At 50.6% G+C, this 22376-nt stretch overlaps 1 protein-coding gene across 1 annotated transcript; it reads left to right on the forward strand.

The window, feature by feature from the left end:
• Window positions 1–374: 374 nt before the first annotated feature.
• Window positions 375–20912, forward strand: LOC140076272 (uncharacterized). Its single transcript, XM_072122824.1, has 5 exons — window positions 375–410; window positions 7742–8087; window positions 8648–8771; window positions 9116–9189; window positions 20431–20912. Exons 2-5 carry the CDS (start codon window positions 7760–7762, stop codon window positions 20796–20798), a joined length of 894 nt encoding a protein of 297 aa, XP_071978925.1. The 5' UTR covers window positions 375–410; window positions 7742–7759; the 3' UTR covers window positions 20799–20912.
• The last annotated feature ends 1464 nt before the right edge of the window (window positions 20913–22376 follow it).

Genomic DNA, 22376 nt, shown 5'->3' on the forward strand with positions numbered 1-22376 from the left:
GTAAATGTGCCCCATTGTCTCTTTGAAGGAATGGTCTCCGGGTTCCCCTTGTCATTGATGATGAGCACAATGCAGACTATAGGATGGACCCTGGTATGGATCTTCTCCACAAGGACCTCTACTGGAGACGTCTCACTGTATATTGGAGAGGAAACAACCAGATTCATCTCATATTTATTACATAGAATAGAAGCTCCATGGATGGAGGTCCGGGTGGGAGGTTTGGTAAAGAGTCGCCTCATAGAGAAAAGGAAAGTAAACAGTAAAGTTAATCAAGAATATGGGAGTGGAAATAATGAGGAAATATGTTGTTACTAAAGGTCACTAAAAGGCGCACCCTTAATAATCAGAACAGAGAAACTTTCACTTTCACTCATCCAAAGTGCAGAAGCTTGAGAAGAAACGTGAAGGTAAGAACGTAGACAGAAGGTGGAGGAGATGCCTCCTCAGTGTGTGGTGAGGTCCATGTGGTCTCCATACTGTCTGCTCTGGAGATCCAGTGTGGTGTAGAAGATCACAGACCTGATAGAATTGGTTGGAGTCAAGGGTTAAGGGTTTGGCCTTCCTCTGGAACAACACTGTATGATGTAGGATTGATAGGTTGGACTTGATGGACCGAGGTCTATTTTCATCCTTCTCTACTACCGTAGTGTGATACATTTGTAGCGCATTTTGTGTTCCGGGTTCTGTCATTAATAACTAGGTTAATTTACAAAGGCAAAAACACTAAAAGTCAAAAATTTCTCCCAAATACTAAAGTATTGTAGTCTATGGGAGAAGATTTTTGAGGAGCAAATGGAGCCAACGATGAACATCTTCTGTGACCCCCTCCATCCAGAGTGAGGTTGGGGGTTGGTTACCGGGAAGGACAATGGTTGTGGAGCTCGCTGAGCCGGCTCCTTCTCTGAAGACGTGAAATTGCTTGTACTTGTAGTGTAATATGTGACACATTGTGCTTCCTCTATCTGTAAGCAGTGACCACATCTTCTGTGTTCGGTCTGGGTAACAATATCTGGTAAACCTGATTGTGTAACCTGATTCTCTGAATAAATCATGATTTTATTCTAAGGGTTTGTGTTGTACCCCATTGCACCGGACCTTGAGGCCACGCCTCTGGTGCACCTAATAACTCATTTGCAAATCAATAGAGATGAGCGAGCACTAAAATGCTCGGGTACTCGTTATTCGAGACGAACTTTTCCCGATGCATTTTTCAAGGGGACCAAGGCTCTGCACAGGGAAGCTTGGCCAAACACCTGGGAACCTCAGAAAAGGATGGAAACACCACGGAAATGGACAGGAAACAGCAGGGGCAGCATGCATGGATGCCTCTGAGGCTGCCTAATCGCACCATTATGCCAAAATTATGGGCAACAGCATGGCCATGACAGAGTGACAGAATGAAGCTAGATAGCATCTAAAACATGCAATAATTGACCCTGACACTATAGGGGACGGCATGCAGAGGCAGCGGCAGCAGCGGCAGGCTAGAGAGTGGCATGGCGACATACCCTAAATGGACTCAGGCTTCAAACCAATGGGTGGCAGAGAGGAACCAAAGGAGGTGAGCAAGAAGCGCTCAAATAATATCGCTACATGATAAAAGTTTGCCAGTATATTTTGTGGATTACACAGCAGGGTGGTGACAAAGTTAACATGGAAGCCATGAAAACAACCCAAAATTCTGCCTGACACAGCTCGTTTGATAAGGGGACCATGTATGGAGGCAGTGAACTAGTAGTAGATTAAAGGTGCTGCAGTTAAAACTATGTTAGTTGATTCTTGGCATGGAGCTGGCGCTCCGCTGCCAGGCGAGCTTTCGCCAATCCAAGCCCCTGTCTCTAGGCTACTCCCCAAACAGCACTTCTAAGAACCTTTTGTATAAGATCAAGTGTAGTAGCGTTCTTATAAGTTTAGGATATGGCGGGTGAGGGGAATGTAAACAGATGCGCAAGAAGCACTGAAATAATATCCGTAAATGCTAAAAGTTTGCCAGTATATTTTGTGGATAACACAGCAGGGTGGCGACAAAGTTAACAACTTTGATGTGGAATCCAAAGGGACGATGTATGGAGGCAGCTATATGGACAACTTTTGGAGGTAGCAATGGAGACAACGTGTGGAGGCTGCTATGGAGACAATTCAATTTGGATAGTGCCTGTATGTGGCAGTCCAAAAAAGTTTTCAAACCAGAGGAGCAGGTAGGTGGCCCTCCAGAAAAATGGAATAGATTGAGTGCCTGTATGTGGCAGTCCAAAAAAGTTTTCAAACCAGAGGAGCAGGTAGGTGGCCCTCCAGAAAAATGGAATAGATTGAGTGCCTGTATGTGGCAGTCCAAAAAAGTTTTCAAACCAGAGGAGCAGGTAGGTGGCCCTCCAGAAAAATGGAATAGATTGAGTGCCTGTATGTGGCAGTCCAAAAAATTGTTTAAAACAGAGGACCGGGTCGGTGGCCCTCCAGAAAAATTAAATGCATAAAGTACTATAGCTAGAGCCAGTGGGCCCTGTCAAAAAATAGCCAGTTTCCTCTGCTTTACTGTACAAAGAGGAGGAGAAGGAGGAAAATGAGGAGGAGGAGGAGTGGATCAATTATTCAGGTTGAGCTTCCTTCACCTGGTGGAGATTGGAAATTATGAGAAATCCAGGCTTTATTCATCTTAATAAGCGTCAGCCTGTCAGCGCTGTCAGTCGACAGGCGTGTACGCTTATCGGTGATGATGCCACCAGCTGCACTGAAAACCCGCTCGGACAAGACGCTAGCGGCAGGGCAGGCAAGAACCTCCAAGGCGTACAGCGCCAGTTCGTGCCACATGTCCAGCTTTGAAACCCAGTAGTTGTAGGGAGCTGTGTGATCATTTAGGACGATGGAATGGTCAGCTACGTACTCCCTCACCATCTTTCTGTAAAGATCAGCCCTACTCTGCCGAGACTGGGGACAGGTGACAGTGTCTTGCTGGGGTGACATAAAGCTGGCAAAAGCCTTGTAAAGCGTACCCTTGCCAGTGCTGGACAAGCTGCCTGCTCGCCTACTCTCCCTCGCTACTTGTCCCGCAGAACTACGCACTCTGCCGCTAGCGCTGTCAGAAGGGAAATACTGTTTCAGCTTGTGCACCAGGGCCTGCTGGTATTCATGCATTCTCACACTCCTTTCCTCTCCAGGGATGAGAGTGGAAAGATTTTGCTTGTACCGTGGGTCCAGGAGAGTGAACACCCAGTAATCGGTGCTGGAATAAATTCTTTGAACGCGAGGGTCACGGGATAGGCAGCCTAGCATGAAATCTGCCATATGCGCCAGAGTACCAACGCGTAAGAATTCACTCCCCTCACTGGCCTGACTGTCCATTTCCTCCTCCTCCAACTCCTCCAACTCCTCTTCTTCTGCCCATACACGCTCAACAGTGAAGGACTCAACAATGGTCCCCTCTTGTGTCTCGCCAACATTCTCCTCCTCTTCCTCCTCCACCTCCACCTCCTCCGATATGCGCTGAGAAACAGACCTAAGGGTGCTTTGGCTATCAACAAGGGAATCTTCTTCCCCCGTCTCTTGTGACGAGCGCAAAGCTTCCGACTTCATGCTGATCAGAGAGTTTTTCAACAGGCCAAGCAGCGGGATGGTGAGGCTGATGATGGCGGCATCGCCACTGACCATCTGTGTTGACTCCTCAAAGTTACTCAGCACCTGACAGATATCAGACATCCACGTCCACTCCTCATTGTAGACTTGAGGAAGCTGACTGACCTGACTACCAGTTCTGGTGGAAGTTGACATCTGGCAGTCTACAATCGCTCGGCGCTGCTGGTAAACTCTGGATAACATGGTCAGTGTTGAATTCCACCTCGTGGGCACGTCGCACAACAGTCGGTGAGCGGGCAGTTGGAGGCGGCGCTGCGCTGCCCTGAGAGTGGCAGCATCTGTGCTGGACTTCCTGAAATGCGCACAGATGCGGCGCACCTTCGTGAGCAAATCAGACAGACAAGTATGTCTTGAGGAAACGCTGAACTATCAGATTTAACACATGGGCCAGGCATGGCACATGTGTCAGTCTGCCGAGTTGCAGAGCCGCCACCAGGTTACGGCCGTTGTCACACACAACCATGCCTGGCTTCAGGTTCAGCGGTGCCAGCCACAGATCAGTCTGCGCCGTGATGCCCTGTAATAGTTCTTGGGCGGTGTGCCTTTTATTGCCTAGGCTCAGCAGTTTGAGCACCGCCTGCTGTCGCTTAGCGACGGCACTGCTGCTGTGCCTAGAGCTAGCGACTGATGGCGCCATGCCCACGGATGGTCGTTCGGAGGAGGAGGTGGAGGAGGGGTGGGAGGAGGAGGAGGCATAGTAGGCCTGAAACACCTGGACCGAGGTAGGCCCCGCAATCCTCGGCGTCGGCAGTATATGACCAGCCGCAGGGTCAGACTCGGTCCCAGCCTCCACCAAGTTAACCCAATGTGCCGTCAGAGATATATAGTGGCCCTGTCCGGCAGCACTCGTCCACGTGTCCGTGGTCAGGTGGACCTTGTCAGAAACGGCGTTGGTCAGGGCACGGATTATGTTGTCTGACACGTGCTGGTGCAGGGCTGGGACGGCACATCGGGAAAAGTAGTGGCGGCTGGGGACCGAATACCGAGGGGCGGCCGCCGCCATGAGGTTGCGAAAGGCCTCGGTCTCTACTAGCCTATAGGGCAGCATCTCCAGGCTTAGCAATCTGGAGATGTGGACATTAAGGGCTTGGGCGTGCGGGTGGGTGCACTATATTTGCGTTTCCGCTCCAGCGTCTGGGGTATGGAGAGCTGAACGCTGGTGGATGCTGTGGAGGATCGTGGAGGCGATGATGGGGTTTTTGTGGCAGGGTCCTGGGCAGGGGGCTGACTATCAGCTGACACAGCGGAAGAAGCAGTGGTGTGCACGGCCGGAGGTGAACGGGCTTGTTGCCACTGAGTGGGGTGTTTAGCATTCATATGCCTGCGCATACTGGTGGTAGTTAAGCTAGTAGTGGTGGAACCCCTGCTGATCCTGGTTTGGCAAATGTTGCACACCACAGTCCGTCGGTCATCCGGTGTTTCCTTAAAGAACCTCCAGACTTCTGAAAATCTAGCCCTCGCCGCAGGAGCCCTCGCCACGGGAGCTTCACTAGTTGACACATTTGGCGCTGATGCACCAGCTCTGGCCCTGCCTCTCCGTCTGGCCCCACCACTGCCTCTTACAACCTGTTCTGGTCGAGGACTCTCCTCCGTCTCAGAAGCACTGTGTTCACCCGGCCTATCAACCCAGCTTGGGTCTGTCACCTCATCATCCTCCGATCCCTCAGTCTGCTCCCCCCTCCGACTTCCTGCCCTGACAACAACTTCCCCACTGTCTGACAACCGTGTCTCCTCATCGTCGGACACCTCTTTACACACTTCTTCCAGTACGTCAACAAGGTCATCATCACCCACAGACTGCGACTGGTGGAAAACCTGGGCATCGGAAAATTGCTCAGCAGCAGGACAAGTGGTTTGTGACTGTGGGAAGGGTCCAGAAAACAGTTCCTCAGAGTATGCCGGTTCAAATGCCAAATTTTCCTGGGAGGGGGCAGACTGGGGGGGAGGAGGCTGAGGTGCAGGAGCTGGAGGAGTGCCGATTTCGGTGACATGGGTGGACTGCGTGGAAGACTGACTGGTGGACAAATTGCTCGAAGCATTGTCAGCAATCCACGACATCACCTGTTCGCACTGTTCTGGCCTCAACAGTGCTCTACCACCCAGTAACTTCAGACATGAACCTAGGGAGTGTAGCTCTGCGGCGTTCCCCTGCTCCCTCATAAGCAGGTGGTGTCTCACCCCGCCCAGGACCACGGCCTCTGATTCCTGCAGTAGTTGGACGCCCACGTCCCCGCCCTCGTCCTCTACCCCTAGCCCTCGGGTTAAACATTTTTAAAATGAGAGTTATAACTTGAATTTTTTTTTCAACTTTTTTTTGTTTTTTTTGTGTTTTTTAGTTTTTAAACCCAAACGATGCTATCCTATTGCTATGGCTATTTTCTAGCCAAGTAGGAAAGCACACTGCTATGCCAGATGAGATGACACTGAGTTATGAAAAAAATAAACGTAAAATAAAAAGGAAATGGCAGACTGTGCCTAATTGAAATCCAACCCCGGGCCCTAATAAATTTTCCCACTTCGGTCTTTGCGTTGGATATGTGCGTCACTAAGAGCTAAACACAGCGGTCGCAAGTCTCACTCCAAATTGCTCACAATTTGCTAGTAGATGCACTGCAACAACTACAGCCACCAGCAGATCAACCAGAAATCAAATATATATAACGCTACTGTAGGCTTCAAGAAGCCGTTTGGATTCTCCTATGGCTATTTTCTACCCAAGTATGAAAGCACACTACTATGCCAGATGAGATGACGCAGAGTTATTAAAAAAATAAACGTAAACTAAAAAGAAACTGCCAGACTGTGCCTAATTGAAATCCAACCCCTAATAAATGTTCCCACTTTGGTGTTTGAGGTGGATATGTGTGTCACTAAGAGCTAAACACAACGGTAGCAAGTCCCCCTGCAAATTCCTCACAATATGGTACTAGCTGCACTACTAATGCCAGCAAGCCCAGCCACAAGCAAATAAAAAAAAAAAGTATAACGTTATTGTAGCCCTAAGAAGGGCTGTTGGGTTCTTTGAGAATCACTCCTGCCTAACAGTAAGCTAATAGAACACCCTAACGCTTTCCCTGACCAGCAGCAGCTCTCTCCCTAGCGGCATCCAGACACAGAATGATCCGAGCAGCGCGGGCAGCGGCTAGTCTATCCCAGGGTCACCTGATCTGGCCAGCCAACCACTGCTATCGACAAGTAAGGGTACCACGTCATGCTGGGTGGAGTGCAGAGTCTCCTGGCTTGTGATTGGCTCTGTTTCTGGCCGCCAAAAAGCAAAACGGCGGGAGCTGCCATTTTCTCGAGCGGGCGAAGTATTCGTCCGAGCAACGAGCAGTTACGAGTACGCTAATGCTCCAACCAGCATCAAGCTCGGACGAGTATGTTCGCTCATCTCTACAAATCAATATACAGTATTCTATAAGTCTCCAAACACATACAAGGCGGTGGTTTGGCCTTAATCCACTTCATGTCATTAGGCTTCTTGTAAGTCATGCTTGATGTATAGGGAGCTGCCTTACAAGGTAGCAGAAAGAGGCAATGTTTTCCTTCTCTCATCCTGGAAAATGTATTTCCATATCCCCCTATACTTTACTAACATAGAGACAAACTACTAGATATTGGGGCTTATTTACTAAGGGTCATGCAGCCGCATTTTCGTCAGGTTTTCCGTTTTTTTGCGGATCGCACCAGGGATTGTGTCGCACGTGATCGGATTTTGGTGCATCAGCACCGGCATTCATGCAACAGAAATCGGGGGCGGGACGTTGAACTATTCAATGGATTGGGACTAAGTGCGGCATTTAACATTCAAATTTGGGTTGCAAGCCCAAGCACTTACATGCACCAGGATGAAGAAGGTGAACTCCGGGGACCTGAGCAGGGAAGCAACACATGCAGGAAATTGGGGGCAAGATCTACGATCGAGTTCATCCTTGTCGGACAGTCCGGATCGGAGATCGCGCAGGGACCGGGTAAGTAAATGTGCCCCATTGTGTGTGTTATCTCGCTTCCAACATGGTTTGCACTGTTCTGCTCCATCACCAGGGACCCCATAATAATCCATGCTCACAAGCCTAGATATTATACTACATCTTCTTGCATTTTCTAGTTGTGTCTAGCAGGAGATATGGAAGACCTACCAAGACTAAAGGAGAAGATCATGACCTACCAACTGGAAGGGACTGACTTGGGAAATCTCGGCTACCAACGTATCCTGCTCCAGGTTTGTGGATCTGCCGGCCATGGAAAGTCTTCTCTCATTAACTCCTTTACGTATGCCTTGCATGGAGGAACCTTCGTGATTTCAGCTCCAGTGGCACCGGCAGAGACGAGCCAGGGTGGGCACACTATGGTGAGGCTGCCATACAAGCTCACGGAGGTCATCACCCTGGTCGACAATCGTGGATTTGGCAAATTGGACAGTTTTGAGAGAGAAGAAGTTTGTGCTCAGCTTGGTGAGTTCTCCATTCATAACATGAGATAAAGTTCAAAACATAATGGGCTCGATGAATCATAGATTTTTTTGTCTACTTCTTGTTGTTTTGGCGCAGTTGTGGTACAAATGTTGTTTTCCATTGTGCCAAATGAACTTATGATGGTGCAAAGTCATTTGACATAGACCCGGCAGCGCCACATTTGGCTTATTTATAGATCAGTTTTCACACTTGGACCAAATTCATGAATTGCAATCTTTTGTTTCGGTGCAATTTTGGTGAAAATTGACTTTGGTCCCCATCCTGGTCTGTGTGCTGTAACTTTTGATAGTATTTTTTTTTTTTATATATACAAACAACCCCCCACAGCATAAGACGCTGCCAGCAGATGTATCCAGGGCCAAAGCCCCTGAGATAAATCCGACAGCAGCAAAACTCCAAAGACAAACCCAGAATTGTCCCCGGGAGCCTAATGATAAATTATCCTCAATGTCTCGAAATTCCCGGATCTCCTGGATCTACAAATCAATGAGTAGATCCGCTCAGCACCAGTTCAGACCTTTCATTTCTTGTCATTCCAGCCAATCTCCAACCCCTGAATGAGGTAGAGGTGAAATGGGACTGGTCTTATGAGGAGAGGATCCGGGTGCTGACTAGTGTGGAGCTCAACACTTGTGATCTGCTGGTGCCTGTATTCGTCCATAGGTGAGATATATACCGATGAACCACATATTCATTAAAGGGATTTTCCAGTTTTTTGATGACCGTTCCAATGTCAGATAAGTTTTTTTAGCTCACAGAGGCAGAGCTGAAGGCACTTGGCTCCATCCATGGTTTTGTGGCTGTGTGGACCGACTACAGCTCCGGCCTCATGTGATAAACTACAATGTGAGCTGCAGTACACCAGCATGGCCACTACAGCTGGATGGTGCTGTCTGCTTTCCCTGCATAGTCCATAGGATAAGTCTATACCATGCACTAGTGCATTGTGGGTGGTGGTAGATCTCCGTAGCTTTGGCCCCACTGATGCTCCAATGATTCTCTTCCAGTGCTCAGGCAAAGATTCATGAAGAGCAGAAAACGGACATCTCAGAGTTTCTTAAAATTGCTCAGAATCTCACAGGTGAGAAAATCTAGTTACATCCTGTACATCTTTTATTAAAATATAAAGTATAAAACCAAATAATAAGACATAAAAAACAGACATTACACACAATGGGGCAAATTTACTCAGGGTTCGAATCGCGTTTTTTCCGCCGGGTTTCCCAAATTTTTCGGATTTGCGTGGAATTGCCCCCGGATTTTCATGCACGTGATCGGATTGTGGCGAATCGGCTTGTATGCAACAGAAATGGGGGGGCGTGGCGTCGGAAAACCCAACGGATTTGGAAAAGCAGCGGCATTTATAAAAAAAATTGTTGTCGCAAAAATAGCACTCACATACACCGAGACGAGGAAGGTGAATTCCTGCGGACTTCAGCGCAGCAGCGACACCTAGTGGACATCGGGCGCACAACCTTATTGAATCCCGGCAGAACCCGAATCAGCGTCGGAGAACGCGCTGCTGGATCCCGACTGGACCGGGTAAGTAAATCTGCCCCAACGTATACATGATATATATAATAACTCACCTCCCGGTCCAGCTCTATTCACACTCAATAACAACACAACACAACAATTATAACACCTAATACTACAACCCCCACCCAACCAATTACCAGACCCCTCATCAGCTGAACACAAACCCTCTGATAACAGACCCCCCCACACACACACAATATCAGATCCCACACCCAGAAATGATTGGTTTTAATTACATCCTATAGATCTTTTATTAAAATTTACAGAAGAAAACATAACAAACACCACCAGACATTACTAATCGCTCCCCTATAGGGTATTATTAGGGGGGAGAACGGAGCAAGTTAGAAGGGATCTAGAGTAATCATCCTCGTGTGATAAGGCGTCTAAAGACGAGTGTGAAGATACCACTGGAGGGCAGGGTGCTATGCTATGAATAGGTGGCGCGCTCGTGGTGCACAACCTGTACAGTCAGCGATGCTACGCTATGAATAGGTGGCACGCTCGTGGTGCACAACCTGTACAGTCAGCGATGCTACGCTATGAATAGGTGGCACGCTCGTGGTGCACAACCTGTACAGTCAGCGATGCTGCGCTAGAAATAGGTGGCGCGCTCGTGGTGCACAACCTGTACAGTCAGCGATGCTGCGCTATGAATAGGTGGCACGCTCGTGGTGCACAACCTGTACAGTCAGCGATGCTGCGCTAGGAATAGGTGGCGCGCTCGTGGTGCACAACCTGTACAGTCAGCGATGCTGCGCTATGAATAGGTGGTGCGCTCGTGGTGCACAACCTGTACAGTCAGCGATGCTACGCTATGAATAGGTGGCGCGCTCGTGGTGCACATCCTGTACAGTCAGCGATGCTGCGCTATGAATAGGTGGCGCGCTCGTGGTGCACAACCTGTACAGTCGCGATGCTGCGCTAGGAATAGGTGGCGCGCTTGTAGTGCACAACCTGTACAGTTAGCGATGCTGCGCTATGAATAGGTGGTGCACTCGTGGTGCACAACCTGTACAGTCAGCGATGCTGCGCTAGGAATAGGTGGCACGCTCGTGGTGCACAACCTGTACAGTCAGCGATGCTGCGCTAGGAATAGGTGGCGCGCTCGTGGTGCACAACCTGTACAGTCAGCGATGCTGCGCTATGAATAGGTGGCGCGCTCGTGGTGCACAACCTGTACAGTCAGCGATGCTGCGCTAGGAATAGGTGGCGCGCTCGTGGTGCACAACCTGTACAGTCAGCGATGCTGCGCTAGGAATAGGTGGCGCGCTCGTGGTGCACAACCTGTACAGTCAGCGATGCTGCGCTAGGAATAGGTGGCGCGCTCGTAGTGCACAACCTGTACAGTTAGCGATGCTGCGCTAGGAATAGGTGGCGCGCTCGTAGTGCACAACCTGTACAGTCAGCGATGCTGCGCTATGAATAGGTGGCACGCTCGTGGTGCACAACCTGTACAGTCAGCGATGCTGCGCTAGGAATAGGTGGCGCGCTCATGGTGCACAACCTGTACAGTCAGCGATGCTGCGCTATGAATAGGTGGTGCGCTCGTGGTGCACAACCTGTACAGTCAGCGATGCTACGCTATGAATAGGTGGCACGCTCGTGGTGCACAACCTGTACAGTCAGCGATGCTACGCTATGAATAGGTGGCACGCTCGTGGTGCACAACCTGTACAGTCAGCGATGCTGCGCTAGAAATAGGTGGCGCGCTCGTGGTGCACAACCTGTACAGTCAGCGATGCTGCGCTATGAATAGGTGGCACGCTCGTGGTGCACAACCTGTACAGTCAGCGATGCTGCGCTATGAATAGGTGGCACGCTCGTGGTGCACAACCTGTACAGTCAGCGATGCTGCGCTAGGAATAGGTGGCGCGCTCATGGTGCACAACCTGTACAGTCAGCGATGCTGCGCTATGAATAGGTGGTGCGCTCGTGGTGCACAACCTGTACAGTCAGCGATGCTGCGCTATGAATAGGTGGCACGCTCGTGGTGCACAACCTGTACAGTCAGCGATGCTACGCTATGAATAGGTGGCACGCTCGTGGTGCACAACCTGTACAGTCAGCGATGCTGCGCTAGAAATAGGTGGCGCGCTCGTGGTGCACAACCTGTACAGTCAGCGATGCTGCGCTATGAATAGGTGGCACGCTCGTGGTGCACAACCTGTACAGTCAGCGATGCTGCGCTATGAATAGGTGGTGCGCTCGTGGTGCACAACCTGTACAGTCAGCGATGCTACGCTATGAATAGGTGGCGCGCTCGTGGTGCACATCCTGTACAGTCAGCGATGCTGCGCTATGAATAGGTGGCGCGCTCGTGGTGCACAACCTGTACAGTCAGCGATGCTGCGCTAGGAATAGGTGGCGCGCTTGTAGTGCACAACCTGTACAGTTAGCGATGCTGCGCTATGAATAGGTGGTGCACTCGTGGTGCACAACCTGTACAGTCAGCGATGCTGCGCTAGGAATAGGTGGCACGCTCGTGGTGCACAACCTGTACAGTCAGCGATGCTGCGCTAGGAATAGGTGGCGCGCTCGTGGTGCACAACCTGTACAGTCAGCGATGCTGCGCTATGAATAGGTGGCGCGCTCGTGGTGCACAACCTGTACAGTCAGCGATGCTGCGCTAGGAATAGGTGGCGCGCTCGTGGTGCACAACCTGTACAGTCAGCGATGCTGCACTAGGAATAGGTGGCGCGCTCGTGGTGCACAACCTGTACAGTCAGCGATGCTGCGCTAGGAATAGGTGGCGCGCTCGTAGTGCACAACCTGTACAGTTAGCGATGCTGCGCTAGGAATAGGTGGCGCGCTCGTAGTGCACAACCTGTACAGTCAGCGATGCTGCGCTATGAATAGGTGGCACGCTCGTGGTGCACAACCTGTACAGTCAGCGATGCTGCGCTAGGAATAGGTGGCGCGCTCATGGTGCACAACCTGTACAGTCAGCGATGCTGCGCTATGAATAGGTGGTGCGCTCGTGGTGCACAACCTGTACAGTCAGCGATGCTGCGCTATGAATAGGTGGCGCGCTCTTGGTGCACAACCTGTACAGTCAGCGATGCTGCGCTATGAATAGGTGGCACGCTCGTGGTGCACAACCTGTACAGTCAGCGATGCTGCGCTAGGAATAGGTGGTGCGCTCGTGGTGCACAACCTGTACAGTCAGCGATGCTACGCTATGAATAGGTGGCACGCTCCTGGTGCACAACCTGTACAGTCAGCGATGCTGCGCTATGAATAGGTGGCACGCTTGTGGTGCACAATCTGTACAGTCAGCGATGCTGCGCTAGGAATAGGTGGCACGCTCCTGGTGCACAACCTGTACAGTCAGCGATGCTGCGCTATGAATAGGTGGCACGCTCCTGGTGCACAACCTGTACAGTCAGCGATGCTGCACTAGGAATAGGTGGCACGCTCCTGGTGCACAACCTGTACAGTCAGCGATACTGCACTAGGAATAGGTGGCGCGCTCGTGGTGCACAACCTCTACAGATAGATATTGTCAGCAGATCGGGATTCAGTCAATACTGACACTAGTGATAGCAGCAACCTGCAGGAGACAAGCGGATGTACTCTGAATAGCGTTAGATTCACACACTGAATGTGGATCAACAGAGCAAAACATCTGGAGTGGTAGAATAAATGTGGAAACCTGGTTATTTGAGCTGCGCGGCTAGTTTAGCGTTTAGTCGCAAAAATGGCACAAAAATGGTGCGCCAATATGAAAAGGTGCAAAAACCACAGAAAAAACAAGTGATACATTTGGCCTTTTGTTTATAAATCAGTGAACAACAAGCTACATTGGGGCACATATACTTACCCGTCGTAATCCCCGATCCGAAATGTCCGACAATCATCCATTTTGCCGTGATTCACTTTGATCGTGCACCCAATATCCTGCATGTGTCGCTTCCCCGCTCAGGTCCCTGGAGTTCACCTTCTTCTTCCTGGTGTATGTAAGTGCATTGTCCATGTATAATGCGCTGTGCGGGGAGTCACTAAGATCCTGCGCCCGATATCCTGCATGTGTCGCTTCCCCGCTCAGGTCCCCGGAGTTCACCTTCTTCATCCTGGTGCATGTAAGTGCATTGTCCGTGTATAATGCGCTGTGCAGGGAGTCACTAAGATCCTGCCCCCGATATCCTGCATGTGTCACTTCCCCGCTCAGGTCCCCGGAGTTCACCTTCTTCTTCCTGGTGCATGTAAGTGCATTGTCCGTGTATAATGTGCTGTGCGGGGAGTCACTAAGATCCTGCGCCCGATATCCTGCATGTGTCGCTTCCCCGCTCAGGTCCCTGGAGTTCACCTTCTTCTTCCTGGTGCATGTAAGTGCATTGTCCGTGTATAATGCGCTGTGCAGGGAGTCACTAAGATCCTGCGCCCGATATCCTGCATGTGTCACTTCCCCGCTCAGGTCCCTGGAGTTCTCCTTCTTCTTCCTGGTGCATGTAAGTGCATTGTCCGTGTATAATGCGCTGTGCGGGGAGTCACTAAGATCCTGCACCCGATATCCTGCATGTGTCGCTTCCCCGCTCAGGTCCCCGGAGTTCACCTTCTTCATCCTGGTGCATGTAAGTGCATTGTCCGTGTATAATGCGCTGTGCAGGGAGTCACTAAGATCCTGCACCCGATATCCTGCATGTGTCGCTTCCCCGCTCAGGTCCCCGGAGTTCACCTTCTTCTTCCTGGTGCATGTAAGTGCATTGTCCGTGTATAATGTGCTGTGCGGAGAGTCACTAAGATCCTGCGCCCGATATCCTGCATGTGTCACTTCCCCGCTCAGGTCCCCGGAGTTCACCTTCTTCTTCCTGGTGCATGTAGTGCATTGTCCATGTATAATGCGCTGTGCGGGGAGTCACTAAGATCCTGCCCCCGATATCCTGCATGTGTCGCTTCCCCCGCTCAGGTCCCCGGAGTTCACCTTCTTCTTCCTGGTGCATGTAAGTGCATTGTCCGTGTATAATGCGCTGTGCGGGGGGTCACTAAGATCGTGCGCCCGATGTCCTGCATGTGTCACTTCCCCGCTCAGGTCCCCGGAGTTCACCTTCTTCTTCCTGGTGCATGTAAGTGCATTGTCCGTGTATAATGCGCTGTGCGGGGAGTCACTAAGATCGTGCCCCTGATATCCTGCATGTGTCGCTTCCCCCGCTCAGGTCCCTGGAGTTCATCTTCTTCTTCCTGGTGTATGTAAGTGCATTGTCCGTGTATAATGCGCTGTGCGGGGAGTCACTAAGATCCTGCGCCCGATATCCTGCATGTGTCACTTCTCCGCTCAGGTCCCTGGAGTTCACCTTCTTCTTCCTGGTGCATGTAGTGCATTGTCCATGTATAATGCGCTGTGCGGGGAGTCACTAAGATCCTGCCCCCGATATCCTGCTTGTGTCGCTTCCCCGCTCAGGTCCCTGGAGTTCACCTTCTTCTTCCTGGTGCATGTAAGTGCATTGTCCGTGTATAATGCGCTGTGCGGGGGGTCACTAAGATCGTGCGCCCGATATCCTGCATGTGTCACTTCCCCGCTCAGGTCCCCGGAGTTCACCTTCTTCTTCCTGGTGCATGTAAGTGCATTGTCCGTGTATAATGCGCTGTGCGGGGAGTCACTAAGATCCTGTGCCCGATATCCTGCATGTGTCGCTTCCCCACTCAGGTCCCCGGAGTTCTCCTTCTTCTTCCTGGTGCATGTAAGTGCATTGTCCGTGTATAATGTGCTGTGCGGGGAGTCACTAAGATCGTGCCCCTGATATCCTGCATGTGTCGCTTCCCCCGCTCAGGTCCCCGGAGTTCACCTTCTTCTTCCTGGTGCATGTAAGTACATTGTCCGTATATAATGTGCTGTGCAGGAAGTCACTAAGATCGTGTTACCGATATCCTGCATGTGTCACTTCCCCGCTCAGGTCCCTGGAGTTCACCTTCTTCTTCCTGGTGCATGTAAGTGCATTGTCCGTGTATAATGTGCTGTGCGAGGAGTCACTAAGATCGTGTCCCGATATCCTGCATGTGTCGCTTCCCCGCTCAAGTCCCTGGAGTTCACCTTCTTCATCCTGGTGCATGTAAGTGCATTGTCCGTGTATAATGCGCTGTGCAGGGAGTCACTAAGATCCTGCACCCGATATCCTGCATGTGTCGCTTCCCCGCTCAGGTCCCCGGAGTTCACCTTCTTCTTCCTGGTACATGTAAGTGCATTGTCCGTGTATAATGCGCTGTGCGGGGAGTCACTAAGATCGTGTGCCCGATATCCTGCATGTGTCACTTCCCCGCTCAGGTCCCTGGAGTTCACCTTCTTCTTCCTGGTGCATGTAAGTGCATTGTCCGTGTATAATGCGCTGTGCGGGGAGTCACTAAGATTGTGCACCCGATATCCTGCATGTGTCACTTCCCTGCTCAGGTCCCCGGAGTTCACCTTCTTTTTCCTGGTGCATGTAAGTGCATTGTCCGTGTATAATGCGCTGTGCGGGGAGTCACTAAGATCGTGTGCCCGATATCCTGCATGTGTCGCTTCCCCGCTCAGGTCCCTGGAGTTCACCTTCTTCTTCCTGGTGCATGTAAGTGCATTGTCCGTGTATAATGCGCTGTGCGGGGAGTCACTAAGATCCTGCGCCCGATATCCTGCATGTGTCGCTTCCCTGCTCAGGTCTCCGGAGTTCACCTTCTTCTTCCTGGTGCATGTAAGTGCATTGTCCATGTATAATGCGCTGTGCGGGGAGTCACTAAGATCGTGCGCACGATATCCTGCATGTGTCACTTCCCCGCTCAGGTCCCCGGAGTTCACCTTCTTCTTCCTGGTGCATGTAAGTGCATTGTCCGTGTATAATGCGCTGTGCAGGGAGTCACTAAGATCCTGCACCCGATATCCTGCATGTGTCACTTCCCTTCTCAGGTCCCTGGAGTTCACCTTCTTCTTCCTGGTGCATGTAAGTGCATTGTTCATGTATAATGCGCTGTGCAGGGAGTCACTAAGATCGTGCACCCGATATCCTGCATGTGTCGCTTCCCCGCTCAGGTCCCTGGAGTTCACCTTCTTCTTCCTGGTGCACGTAAGTGCATTGTCCGTGTATAATGTGCTGTGCGGGGAGTCACTAAGATCCTGCACCCGATATCCTGCATGTGTCACTTCCCCGCTCAGGTCCCCGGAGTTCACCTTCTTCTTCCTGGTGCATGTAAGTGCATTGTCCGTGTATAATGCGCTGTGCAGGGAGTCACTAAGATCCTGCGCCCGATATCCTGCATGTGTCGCTTCCCCGCTCAGGTCCCTGGAGTTCACCTTCTTCTTCCTGGTGCATGTAAGTGCATTGTCCGTGTATAATGCGCTGTGCGGGTAGTCACTAAGATCCTGCCCCCGAAATCCTGCATGTGTCGCTTCCCCGCTCAGGTCCCTGGAGTTCACCTTCTTCTTCCTGGTGCATGTAAGTGCATTGTCCGTGTATAATGCGCTGTGCGGGGAGTCACTAAGATCATGCACCCGATATCCTGCATGTGTCACTTCCCCGCTCAGGTCCCAGGAGTTCACCTTCTTCTTCCTGGTGCATGTAAGTGCACTGTCCGTGTATAATGCGCTGTGCGGGGAGTCACTAAGATCGTGCGCCCGATATCCTGCATGTGTCACTCCCCCGCTCAGGTCCCTGGAGTTCTCCTTCTTCTTCCTGGTGCATGTAGTGCATTGTCCATGTATAATGCGCTGTGCGGGGAGTCACTAAGATCCTGCGCCCGATATCCTGCATGTGTCACTTCCCCGCTCAGGTCCCCGGAGTTCACCTTCTTCCTCCTGGTGCATGTAAGTGCATTGTCCGTGTATAATGTGCTGTGCGGGGAGTCACTAAGATCCTGCACCCGATATCCTGCATGTGTCGCTTCCCCGCTCAGGTCCCTGGAGTTCACCTTCTTCTTCCTGGTGCATGTAAGTGCATTGTCCGTGTATAATGTGCTGTGCGGGGAGTCACTAAGATCCTGCACCCGATATCCTGCATGTGTCACTTCCCTGCTCAGGTCCCTGGAGTTCACCTTCTTCTTCCTGGTGCATGTAAGTGCATTGTCCGTGTATAATGTGCTGTGCGGGGAGTCACTAAGATCATGCACCCGATATCCTGCATGTGTCACTTCCCCGCTCAGGTCCCAGGAGTTCACCTTCTTCTTCCTGGTGCATGTAAGTGCACTGTCCGTGTATAATGCGCTGTGCGGGGAGTCACTAAGATCCTGCGCCCGATATCCTGCATGTGTCACTCCCCCGCTCAGGTCCCTGGAGTTCTCCTTCTTCTTCCTGGTGCATGTAGTGCATTGTCCATGTATAATGCGCTGTGCGGGGAGTCACTAAGATCCTGCGCCCGATATCCTGCATGTGTCACTTCCCCGCTCAGATCCCCGGAGTTCACCTTCTTCCTCCTGGTGCATGTAAGTGCATTGTCCGTGTATAATGCGCTGTGCGGGGAGTCACTAAGATCCTGCACCCGATATCCTGCATGTGTCGCTTCCCCGCTCAGGTCCCTGGAGTTCACCTTCTTCTTCCTGGTGCATGTAAGTGCATTGTCCGTGTATAATGTGCTGTGCGGGGAGTCACTAAGATCCTGCACCCGATATCCTGCATGTGTCGCTTCCCCGCTCAGGTCCCTGGAGTTCACCTTCTTCTTCCTGGTGCATGTAAGTGCACTGTCCGTGTATAATGCGCTGTGCGGGGAGTCACTAAGATTCTGCGCCCTATATCGTGCATGTGCCACTTCCCTGCTCAGGTCCCCGGAGTTCACCTTCTTCTTTCTGGTGCATGTATGTGCATTGTCCGTGTATAATGCGCTGTGCGGGGAGTCACTAAGATCCTGTGCCCGATATCCTGCATGTGTCGCTTCCCCGCTCAGGTCCCCGGAGTTCACCTTCTTCTTCCTGGTGCATGTAAGTGCATTGTCCGTGTATAATGTGCTGTGCGGGGAGTCACTAAGATCCTGCGCCCGATATCCTGCATGTGTCGCTTCCCCGCTCAGGTCCCCGGAGTTCACCTTCTTCTTCCTGGTGCATGTAAGTGCATTGTCCGTGTATAATGCGCTGTGCGGGGAGTCACTAAGATCATGCACCCGATATCCTGCATGTGTCACTTCCCCGCTCAGGTCCCTGGAGTTCACCTTCTTCTTCCTGGTGCATGTAAGTGCATTGTCTGTGTATAATGCGCTGTGCGGGGAGTCACTAAGATCCTGCACCCGATATCCTGCATGTGTCACTTCCCCGCTCAGGTCCCTGGAGTTCACCTTCTTCTTCCTGGTGCATGTAAGTGCATTGTCCGTGTATAATGTGCTGTGCGGGGAGTCACTAAGATCGTGCACCCGATATCCTACATGTGTCGCTTCCCCGCTCAGGTCCCCGGAGTTCACCTTCTTCTTCCTGGTGCATGTAAGTGCATTGTCTGTGTATAATGCGCTGTGCGGGGAGTCACTAAGATTGTGCGCCCGATATCCTGCATGTGTCGCTTCCCCGCTCAGGTCCCCGGAGTTCACCTTCTTCTTCCTGATGCATGTAAGTGCATTGTCCGTGTATAATGCGCTGTGCGGGGAGTCAATAAGATCCTGCGCCCGATATCCTGCATGTGTCACTTCCCTGCTCAGGTCCCCGGAGTTCACCTTCTTCTTTCTGGTGCATGTATGTGCATTGTCCGTGTATAATGCGCTGTGCGGGGAGTCACTAAGATCCTGTGCCCGATATCCTGCATGTGTCGCTTCCCCGCTCAGGTCCCCGGAGTTCACCTTCTTCTTCCTGGTGCATGTAAGTGCATTGTCTGTGTATAATGCGCTGTGCGGGGAGTCACTAAGATCCTGCGCCTGATATCCTGCATGTGTCACTTCCCTGCTCAGGTCCCCGGAGTTCACCTTCTTCTTTCTGGTGCATGTATGTGCATTGTCTTACAACACAGTTTAAAAGTTATATCCCACGCTCAGTCCGGATCAGTCGGATCATCCGGTGGCCCGCCCCCTCTCTCCCCCAGTTTGTGTTGCATGAAAGCCGGCGCCAAAATCCGCTTGCGTGTGACGCAATCCCCTGCTAAATGCGCAGCAAATCTGAAATCGTCGGAATATTCCACGAAAGTGCTGTCTACGGACCCTTAGTAAATGAGCCCCATTGTGTCGAACATCAGAGCAATGAACAGAGCTGCAGCTAGTTAATAAATACTGACAACACATCAATGTAACAACCAAAGAGGAACTAGAGATGCGATATCTAACTAGCTTAACACAAGGAAACGTACTCTGCAATTAATGGCCAACAAATATAAGCCAAACCCTCATATAATCCCTCAAATCATGGTGATGTATGCAAATAAGTCACAGCGGTTCCGAGCAACGAGCCATTTCGAGTACCCTAACACTGGAATGAGCATCAAGCTCGGACAAGTATACTCGCTCCTCTCTATTCATAATCCATTTTAAAAAAAAAAACTTTTTTCTAGTGTAGAATAGATGTTTTTAAACAAAATAAAATAAAAGTTATATTTTACTGCCACCTTCCCCTTCTACTTTCCCTCGTTCCCACACAGAAGATTAAGTCAAAATTCGGTGGTGCACATCTGACAGAAAAAATAAGGAATAAAAATAATACAAAAATAATAAGACATTGAATCTTCAGACTCCTTCTACACTCACCCCTCAGTCTTTGTGCTCGGAGATGGTCAGATACTCCATCGTGTGGCTTTTAGTACCTTTTATGCCAGTAGAGTTTCTACAGGATTGGAAAGATATTGATCATCAATGATTCTGGCTCTATCCGGCCTGACCCATGTCTTCTCTTCTCATCTTCTGCGTTTATCTTCTAGGTTTCCTCCCAATCGTAGTCCTGACCAAAAAATTAAGTGGTGATCCTAAAACACTGCATCAACAGTTCAGTGGCATGGGCATGGATGACATATTTGAGGTTGAAAATTATACCAAGGAAGATGATTTGAAGACCCCTGCGAAGGATCTAACCTTCCTCACCATCCTGTCCAAAATCCTGGACCTGGTGGATTTTGCTGCTAAAAATGTGTTCCCCGCCATGGACACTCCACAGAAGGAGCATCAGAAACGACTTCAAAAGTTACTGGTGATGGCAAATGCCAACGACCTCAAAAGAGAGAAGAAGATATGGAGCGCCAACCTACCGAAAGGAGGTCCTCCACCACCAAAGAATTGTCTCCTCTTGTAGTCAGTTGTCATTCTGAAGCTGTTATTACTGAGAAGCAACAGTGACCCATGACACCACCCAAACCTCAGAACATGTCTCCGAGTGATCGAAGGTTCTGTCATGGTCACCTGTGTGTAAGTTGTAAACCTTGTTTTTGCATTAAACTATTTCTTATCCCAAGTCTGTTACTTCTGTTACTTCTCCTCTTCCAGAGAACAGAGGCCATGGAGAAGGTCAATGCGTACAACCAAGATTATAGCAATGCAAGAGGCCACGTTCTCCATGAGAGGTCATGGCCCAGATGTATGAAGCTGGTGGGATCTGCCTTGGTGCACTTTCCACCACATGATGTAACAGCGTCTCCGCTCTGTTTTCAGGATGTGACACAGTTGCAACTTTTTCTTCTTGTTGCTCTTTCATTCTACAGTTGGGTCGGATTCTAAACAGAAATGTTTCTCCATCTCCGACTAAGCCCCGCCCACCCCTGTAGGGGCACAGTTGGCCGACCGCCACCGACCGTAAAGTTTGGGTCAAAAAGAAACCGCAACACAATTCTAACACGGAAAACTAATAAACACTTTTTTTCATGCAAACTTAGACTAAAAACTGGCACAGACACAATAATACACAACCCCTCAGATGACTGCTGACTCTGTTTTAGCCTATACATCAAAGAGAAGCAGTGACACCTAAAAACAGGAATTTTCCATTTATTGTGAGTGTTCTTCTTCGACTGCTCTAGCACCGGTCCTCTGCTGCTCTAGCACTGGTCCTCTGCTGCTCTAGCACCGGTCCTCTGCTGCTCTAGCACTGGTCCTCTGCTGCTCTAGCACCGGTCCTTTGCTGCTCTAGCACCGGTCCTCTGCTGCTCTAGCACCGGTCCTCTGCTGCTCTAGCTCTGCTCCTCTGCTGCTCTAGCACTGGTCCTCTGCTGCTCTAGCACCGGTCCTTTGCTGCTCTAGCACTGGTCCTTTGCTGCTCTAGCACCGGTCCTCTGCTGCTCTAGCACCGGTCCTCTGCTGCTCTAGCACCGGTCCTCTGCTGCTCTAGCACCGGTCCTTTGCTGCTCTAGCACTGGTCCTCTGCTGCTCTAGCACCAGTCCTTTGCTGCTCTAGTACTGGTCCTTTGCTGCTCTAGTACTGGTCCTTTGCTGCTCTAGTACTGGTCCTCTGCTGCTCTAGCACTGCTCCTATGCTGCTCTAGTACTGGTCCTTTGCTGCTCTAGTACTGGTCCTCTGTTCCTTGCACGCTGTTCCTTTGCTGCTCTAGCACTGGTCTTCTGGTCTTCTAGCACTTTGATAACTGAATGTTGATTGTCAAAGAGGGTTTGTAGATCCTTCACATTTCACATGTTACAAAAGTGGTCAAGAAAATGTAAAAGAGCACAACAAAACATTAAAAAATTGAATTTATAAATGAAATCAATAATGCAATTATTATTTTCACTTCTACAGCTCTAACACTGCTCCTCTGCTCCTGTAGCACTGCTCCTCTAGCACTGCTCCTTTGCTGCTCTTTCACTGTTCCTCTGCTCCTCTAGCACTGCTCCTTTGCTCCTCTGCTGCTCTAGCACTGTTCCTCTGCTCCTCTAGCACTGC

This window comes from Engystomops pustulosus, chromosome 8 (genome assembly GCF_040894005.1).
Source record: "Engystomops pustulosus chromosome 8, aEngPut4.maternal, whole genome shotgun sequence".
NCBI classification, from domain to species: Eukaryota; Metazoa; Chordata; class Amphibia; order Anura; family Leptodactylidae; genus Engystomops; species Engystomops pustulosus.

What these genes read in the sequence shown, in the direction of transcription:
- LOC140076272 (XM_072122824.1), top strand. Translation starts at nt 7,760, where the DNA reads ATGGAAGACCTACCAAGACTAAAGGAGAAGATCATGACCTACCAACTG. An exon ending in GTGCCTGTATTCGTCCATAG is followed by an intron (nt 8,772 to 9,115) that starts GTGAGATATATA and finishes ATTCTCTTCCAG; the next exon opens with TGCTCAGGCAAAGATTCATG. An exon ending in AATTGCTCAGAATCTCACAG is followed by an intron (nt 9,190 to 20,430) that starts GTGAGAAAATCT and finishes TTTATCTTCTAG; the next exon opens with GTTTCCTCCCAATCGTAGTC.